General features: G+C 42.2%; 1 protein-coding gene across 2 annotated transcripts in view; it reads right to left on the bottom strand.

Annotated features, from left to right (window-relative positions):
* Nucleotides 1-7,404: 7,404 nt before the first annotated feature.
* The window catches only part of ANAPC4 (anaphase promoting complex subunit 4), a 41,365-nt gene continuing 40,795 nt past the window's right edge, over nucleotides 7,405-7,974 (bottom strand). For both annotated transcript variants that reach the window (XM_012472435.3, XM_012472439.2), the window contains exon 29: nucleotides 7,405-7,756. In XM_012472435.3, the coding sequence (XP_012327858.2) occupies nucleotides 7,529-7,756 (228 nt within the window). In that variant the 3' untranslated portion in view covers nucleotides 7,405-7,528. The remainder of the gene's footprint in view (nucleotides 7,757-7,974) is intronic.

Below are 7,974 nucleotides of genomic sequence, written 5' to 3'. Positions count from 1 at the left end.
GCTGCCCATGTAATTCCTGTGGACAACTTAGTAAACGTCTCTTGGCCTCAAGTTCTTCATCTGTGAAATGATAATAATAATAGCACTTACCTTGTAGGACTGTGATGAGGTTTAGATAAGGTATCTATGGAACATTCTTGGCATGATTTCTGGCTCTTACTAAACAATCATGCTAGCAATTATCTGGAGTCAGACCACCTGTTTTGCATCCGGGCCCTTCCACCTACTAGCTATGTGATTTGGGACATGTCAAACCAAATCTCTCTCACTTTTCTGTAAAATAAGATGAGCAATCCCTTCATGGCAGAGTTAGCTGTTCAGAGAATTCTGTGAGAATGTATGTAAAAAGCACCTTGCAATCTCACCCATGCGATTTCTCTTTCACAACCGATTCTGCATAGGAGAACCTTAAAAAGCCAGATGCAGACAGGAAGAGTCTGGGGGAGGGGCGGAGGCAGGTGCAGGTGCAGGTACAGACACTTTGATCATGACCCTCTTGTCTGGCCCCAAGCACACAGGAATTTCATGTACAATTTCATGTACAATTTGGCAGCTCCAAAGGCTCCCAGGTCCAGCTGGGTCTAGGCCCTCCGGGGCTGCGAAGGAGTGAGCTGAAGCCCAGTGCCAACTCCTAGGGGCCTGGTAACCGAGGCCAAGCTGAGGCTGGCCTGCCTCATTCCCCAAATGGCCAGAGGTGCCTGGACTGGGCAGTTCCCCTTAAGAAAATCTTCAGACCACTCAGGAAAGGCTTGGTGATATGGACCACATTGGCCCAGGGCTGGGAAGGCCCTGAACTGCACCTTCACACAGCAGGAGACTGACCGTTCAGTTTGTCCCACCTCACCCAGCCTCCTGACCTGGACTTGGAGCAGGGGCTCGCTCAGGCCCACTCTCCCACACAGTCATCCTGGGCTGCCTCCTCCCTGTGCCATACACATAACTGTCTGTGACCAGCGGGGCATTAAAGACAAGATTAGGCAGAAAAGCAATGGTAAACATCCACTTCCTAGAACACCTGGGATTGCTACTGATTCCACATTTAAAATAATCAGAAATGACCTGCTTTGGGGTTAAAAAGAAAGAAGGCCAGGTGTGGTAGCTCACACCTATAGTCCAAGCACTTTGGGAGGCTGAGGTGGAAGGATTGCTTGAGCACAGGATTTCAAAACCAATCTGGGTAACATGGCAAGACCCCGTCACTACAAAAAAAAAAAAAAAATTAGCCAGGGGTGGTGGTATGCACCTGTCATCTGAGCTCCTCGAGAGGATTCCTTGAGTCCAGGAGGTCAAGTCTGCAGTGTGCTGTGTTCATGCCACTGCACTTCAGCCTGAAGCCTGAGTGACAGAGCAAGATCCTGTCTCAAAAAAACGAACAAAAAAATCAAACCACCACCAGAGCCCTTAGTCTTAAGTCCCAGGTGTGAGGAGTACTAACCTACAGCTGACAGAGATTAAAAGGCAGTGGCCATGCCTGCAGGTTGGCTTTAGTGTTTTTATCCTGTTCTATGTCCTTTCTAAAAACAGGTGTCTGTTAGGAGCCCCTCCAGGACAGTCCAGTCCGCCTGGGCTTAGATCCCAGCCTTGCTACTTAGTAAGTGACTAGGAAGGTGCCTGACCCTCCTCTGGGCCTTTCAAGGTACCAAGAGTCTTGGAAGCTTCTCCTTCCCCTCTCGATCCCCCACTGACGCCTCCTCATTCACTGGTGACCTCAGGACCCAACTCACTGTCATCATCTCCAGTTTTTTTTGTAACTTTAACAGCCATGCAGATGAGCCTTCCAAAACCCCGGCCACTCAGCTCTGAATCTACTTGGCTGCAGTGATTTTCTCCTTCACACTAACAGCAGCTGCCGACTGCCATGGTCATACCTGTCATCAGAGACTTCATCACCTCCCTATGACTGTCAGTGTCCCTTCTCTGGTCACAGTCTCTTTCTGTCCCTCTGATTCTAAAACTCCACGATTCTCTCACTTTCCAACCTATGGAAAGTTCTCAATAGCTGACATTATGGCTATTGAGAACCCTCCCCACTTACACGCAAACACCCCCTACTAGTCTCTGCCTTGTGGTAATGGTTTGACAAAAACCCCTGAACTCAGGTTAAACCCAGCGTGCCAAAGAATCCATCCCCACACCTGAGGTGGAGAAAATGACACCATTAATTGGACTCACTTTACATTTATTTATTTGAATTGTTCTCCTTTTAACCCCACATGAACCATGGATGCTAACACTTCTCAGTTCATTCACTTTCCAATCTGAGGCATCTACTTTCTACCTCCTCCTCTCCTCATCACTCTCCATAAAGACCCGAACACTTCTCTCCGAGCGAAAAATGCTGCATCTGCCACCGGGTGCTGCACCCGCCAGCATCCGTCCCCACAGACTCCCATTAGGATGGAAGTCATGTTCTGCCCTAGGCCCGATCCCTGCATTGGTCACTGGGCCCTACCCCTTTTGGCCTTCTCAAGAATTTCATTTACCCTACAATGGTCAATTTCTCCTTTTACTCCACAATGGTCAATTTCTCCTTCTTTGGTGGATCATTCGTATTGATGAATAAAGATGCCTAGTATCATCCATCTTTTTAAAAAAGTTCTCTGATGCATGTCCCTCCCCTGCCACCACTTCATCTCTGTGCCCCTCAGCAAAATCCTCCAAGAGTTGCCTCCAGTTGGCCTCCACTGCCTCACCTCACATCTACTCCACACCCATTCCAATAGGGCTCCTGTTCTCAACACGCCTCCAAGTTTCTATCAGGGTCACCAATGACATGCAGCTTTTCAGAGACAACAGGAATTTTCCATCCCACTCTTTCTCCACAGCATCTGACCTGCCTGACTACTCCAGCCTAACGGGTGTCCACCGAACCAGTCACTTGGGTCCTCCTGCCACCTGGGCCATTTAGTCTCCTCCTTCTTGAGTGGAGAAAATGGCCCCACACCTGGCAGGGCCCCAGAACGATGGTCTCAGCCCCTTTGCTATCCACACTCTGCTGCTAGATCTTAACCTTCTGTCACAAGAGAACAAGGACAATTATATACACACACACATATACACGTGTGTGCATACATGACACATACATACACATATACACACACACGTGTATATGACAAAAATGTCACACACATATGTAAATTATGTCATATATATGAAAAAAGTTACGTCTTTTTGTGACAAAATCTTTGTCACCCAGGCTTTGTGGGTGTCGCCCAGGCTTTGTGAGTGTCACCCAAGCTTGTGCAGTGGCACAATCACAGCTCACTGCAGCCTCGACCTCCCAGGCTCAATCGACCCTCGTACCTCTGCCTCCTGAGTAGCAGGGTCTACAGGCGTGCACCACCATGCCCAGCTAATTTTTGTATTTCACAGAGATGGGCTTTGCCATGTTGCCAAAACTCCTGGGCTCAAGCAGTCCATCCACCTTGGCTTCCCAATATATTGGGATTATAGGCGTGAGCTACCACGCCAGGCCCATATGTATTTTAATCTTTGAATCTCTTCCTGCAGCAATTAGGCAGGACAAAGTAAGTGGTAGAAAGGAAAAAGGGAAGTAACATATTCTCAAGGTTAGAAAGTTTTGCAGTATCATGAAAATGCTGACAATCATGAGGATCGTTTATAGCAAGCTGGCCGCTCTTCCAGTTGGGCTCCACCTAGTTTTACTATCTGAACAGTGGACAGAAATATCATCTGAAAGAATATTCACTCTGTAATAGCAATCAGGAATGCAGAAATGAAGAAAAACAGCCCCTAAAGTTTTTGGTCATAAATCTGCTGGCAGGAGGCACACACAACAAACTTGTCTTCTTGTTTTACTGCTTAAAACATAACCAGCCGGTAAACATCAGTTTCACTTATAGTCATGTTGTGGGACAGATTTATCATCCGTACCGTGGTAACTACACATTACACCTCACCTCGAGCAGTGAGTTCAGTCTGACTGCACACACCAGAGGAAAGGTGACATTTATGAACTGGAATGGCTGATCACCAGCACAGCGCATACATACCCAACCATCTCCCACTTGGCTGAACATAATCCTGTTAAGGCTGAAATGCGGCCCCAAGGGATTCGTTGCTACAATGCTGCAGTGCACTGAGGGAGTTGGGGTACAATTATGCTCACCATCGTTTAAACAGATTTATTGAAGTGTGAGCAATTTGCATGTCTAATTAACCACCAGTCGGGGTCATTTTTAAAGAAAAAAATACATCAATTTTCATTGCATCCAAGGGAACAGCTTATGAACCTCCAACTAAAAAATTATAAGCATCTAATTTCTAAAACACAGCTTTCACAGAAAAATAATGGTTCTCAACCTTAGTGGGTGTACAAATGATCGAGTGAGTTGGTTAAAAATGTTGGCCTCACCCTCAGATTCTGATTGAGTAGGCTTCGGGTAAAATCCATGCATTTTTAATCAGTGGCCCTGGCAATTTTGATGTACCAGTGTGTGCTTCATGAGAAATCCTGGTCTAGAAACTTTCATTTGCTCGGAACAAGAAAAAAAGTGGAAAGTAAGCATCAGCTATCAACCATATTCATAAATCATTTCCCAGAATCATTTAGTAATCGAGTTTCTGAAGTAAATATTCCTCATAAGAGATCATTTCTATGCTAATATGTTACATTCTCTTATAAGGTTTTTGTGACCTTAGTATAATCCTAAGAACTATCTCCTTGTGCTCAGGGAGGACTAAAAATACCATGCTCGATAGTCAACTGTAGGTTCTAGTAATATAAACTGTAGATAATCACCACAACATCGCAACTTAAAGAGGTGTGAAAGAAACTGATTTGCTCCTGCTGAAATCACGCAACCTATGATTTCAATTCTAGCATCCTTCAGAAAGCAGACACATGTCTGCTTGCTGGACTTCCCTCAAGAATGAAAAATATTTACATCAACTCAGATATATATAAATTCCCCTAGTTACGGCATCATAAACTCAAGGCTATACCATAATAGTTTTCTGCACATTTACATTCAAATGTCCCGAATTAAGAAGACCGAATGTTTTAGCATTTTGCTAAGTGTAAAATTTTTATATTAGAAAAAAATCAAGAACACAACAACAACAACAACAAAAAACCCTACTAAGCCAGAGAATTAGAAAGACTACTATTATAGTCCTATCAACTTTGGCAAAAAAAAAAAAAAAGAGGTTAAGTTTCTAAAAAAAGTCAATACAATTTATCTCAGCAAAAAGTAGGATAGAATATTGTAAATAGAAGTGCTAATCTTTACTGGGTATCCCACATGTGCCAACCACAATGTTCAAGTACCCCTCATTAGTCCTCAAACCCTGAGAGACGCACTCAATTACCCCACTTTACAGAGCCAAGGTGCTAAGATCCACAAAAGCCAGGACCTGGAGGCTCCTCTTCCCAGGGTCCTCACATCCCCACCCTTCATTTGCCGCTCACTAAATTCAAAGCTCAATTTCAACATCTGCAGCTAAACATACTAAAAGTAGCAGTATATAATGATCAAATTGGTTCTACACTGTAAAAGCAAAGTGTCTACATTGTACGCTCTGCCAAAATATCTCGTGTACCCCATAAATATATACACCTACCATGTACCCACAAAAATTTAAAAATTATTTTAAAGTAAAATGTCCAATGGTGTCAAAAACTATTGCATGTGTCTAAAAATACAATAAAATTCTCTGCTCTATGCATCTTATTAAAACTTTAAGAGATTCAGATGTCAATTTAAGTTTTTTCACTTTAATACAATTCTAGTTCCTAAGTATTTGCTATACATATTAAAAGCATTACTGAAAAACCAATTCTCCCATATTTTGTACCTAAGCTGAAACCATAGAAAGCAAATGTGTATCAAAAAATCTTTATAAATTTAACGCTGAGGTCACAAAGGACAAATTACTAACTAAAAAAGAATTGGTTGCTGATTGTGAAACTGTCATTCTTTCTAACAACAGGCTATCATTATTGGTTCCTAGAATCCATTAAAACTTCAAATGTTATGGTAAGTTTGCAGAATGCATTGATTCTAAAAATGCTCTACATACCCACAACCTATCATTTTTCGGCAATGTCATCTGACAGTTCACTTTCTTACAAAAACTAATTGAAGACATTCTGCACTACCTCAGGCAATGCCCAACCATCAATAAACATTTACATAAATTTGCTAATTGAGTTTAAGACCTATCATATGCAAGGCTACAGACCAGTATACAACCTCCCGATCACAGTCCTAAATACTATGTCATACAACAGTGGCTTCCACTGGTACCCTGGAGTACCGAGAGAGACAACTACCTATTAAATAGACAAATGACACAGCAACCCTGCAGTTACCCATTCACTTGGTTATAGTATATCCTCCTGCCTAAAGATATTTAAAGCTTTAAAAAGTGATTGTCAATGAGCTGACACTGGAATTCATATATTAAATGGAAACCCTTTGAAAGTCACATGAAAACAATCTTCTACTTTAGGAATGAGCAGTAGGAAATCAACAGTAACTTACCTGCACTAATGCTAGGTAACATTTAGTTGACCCATATTTCTCACACTCCTAAGGAGTCAACCAGACAGACAGCTACTGTATGTCCTTGACCTAGTCTTAGATGCTTAGATGGCACTGCTAATGCAAAGAACTCAGTGCTCAAATGCAAGGACAGAATAAGAAAAGATAACCACGAAGGTGTCAAGCAGTGTGTATGTTGTTTAAATCATAAAACACAGGATCCATCCTTTGGTTTAGCATTACAGTAAATCAGTATGATTTATTCTGAAAACATAATTTTAAAATCATTCTGGAGACCCAAAATGAACTAGAAGGGGAGATGGAAAAATAGAAATGTGATCTGTAATTTAAAAATACTAAATGCATTAAAATTTCCAGTGATGAATGACTATTTCAATGTAATTTCTTCCTGATAGACTAACAATTCCTGATACCTAAACTTTTGACAGAAAAGATTACGCTTTTTCTTCACATTCAATTTGTTCTCTTTCTTTCTTTCTTTTTTGAGACAGAGTCTCACTCCATCACCCAGGATGGATGGAGTGCAATGGCACGATCTCAGCCCACTGCAACCTCTGGCTCCCGGGTTCAAGCGATTCTTGTGCTTCAGCCTCCCAAGTAGCTGGAATTACAGGTGCGTGCACCACACCCAGCTCATTTTTGTATTTTTAGTAGAGACAGGGTTTTGCCATGTTGGCCAGGCTGGTCTTGAACTCCTGACCTCAAGTGATCCACCCACCTCAGACTCCCAAAGTGCTGAGATTACAGGCGTGAGCCACCACCACGCCTGGCCCTGTTTCTTTATACACTAGTTCTGCACACAGCATTAAAGAGAAATCTCAGCAAAAATAAAGTCTATCACAGTGACTATATCACTAAGAGAATATGAAGCAGAATATGAAAAAATAAAATTTACTGTTTATTTCTTTGTTACACAAAGAAAATTAAAGGTGGTCCAAGACATCTCAGTCCATCTCCTAGGTCCTTTTGGCCATAATCACACACAGTAATAGCAAGCTAGATTACGAATCTAGCTCAGGGTCAAGTTTCTCCACTTTAATGACTATCTCTGGAGCTAAAGCAGCAGCACCGGCTTGTTGGCTCTCTGCCTCCGACTCCGACAGCACCTCTTCCTTTATTTTCACAGGCTTATTACTGGCCTCCTCCTCTTCATCTGAAGACTCATCGAGCTCCCATTCATCATCTATGTCCATTTCAAATACTCTCACATGACGAAGATTGGAGCTTAACTAAAAAAAAGAAAAGGCCATAGAAGCATTTTTATTTTTATTTTTATTTTTTTTTTGTTTTCTTTTTTATTTATTTATTTATTTTTTTATTTTTTTTAATATTTATTTATTGCATTATAGGTTTTGGGGTACATGTGAAAAACATGCAAGGTTGTTGCATAGGTGCATACGTGGCAGTGTGATTTGCTGCCTTCCTCCCCTTCACCCATATCTGGCAT

The sequence above is a fragment of the Aotus nancymaae genome, unplaced genomic scaffold (assembly GCF_030222135.1).
Source record: "Aotus nancymaae isolate 86718 unplaced genomic scaffold, 86718_ANA_hifiasm-v0.15.2.pri h1tg000006l, whole genome shotgun sequence".
Lineage (NCBI taxonomy): Eukaryota > Metazoa > Chordata > Mammalia > Primates > Aotidae > Aotus > Aotus nancymaae.
This window is presented reverse-complemented; position numbering and strand designations above follow the sequence as displayed.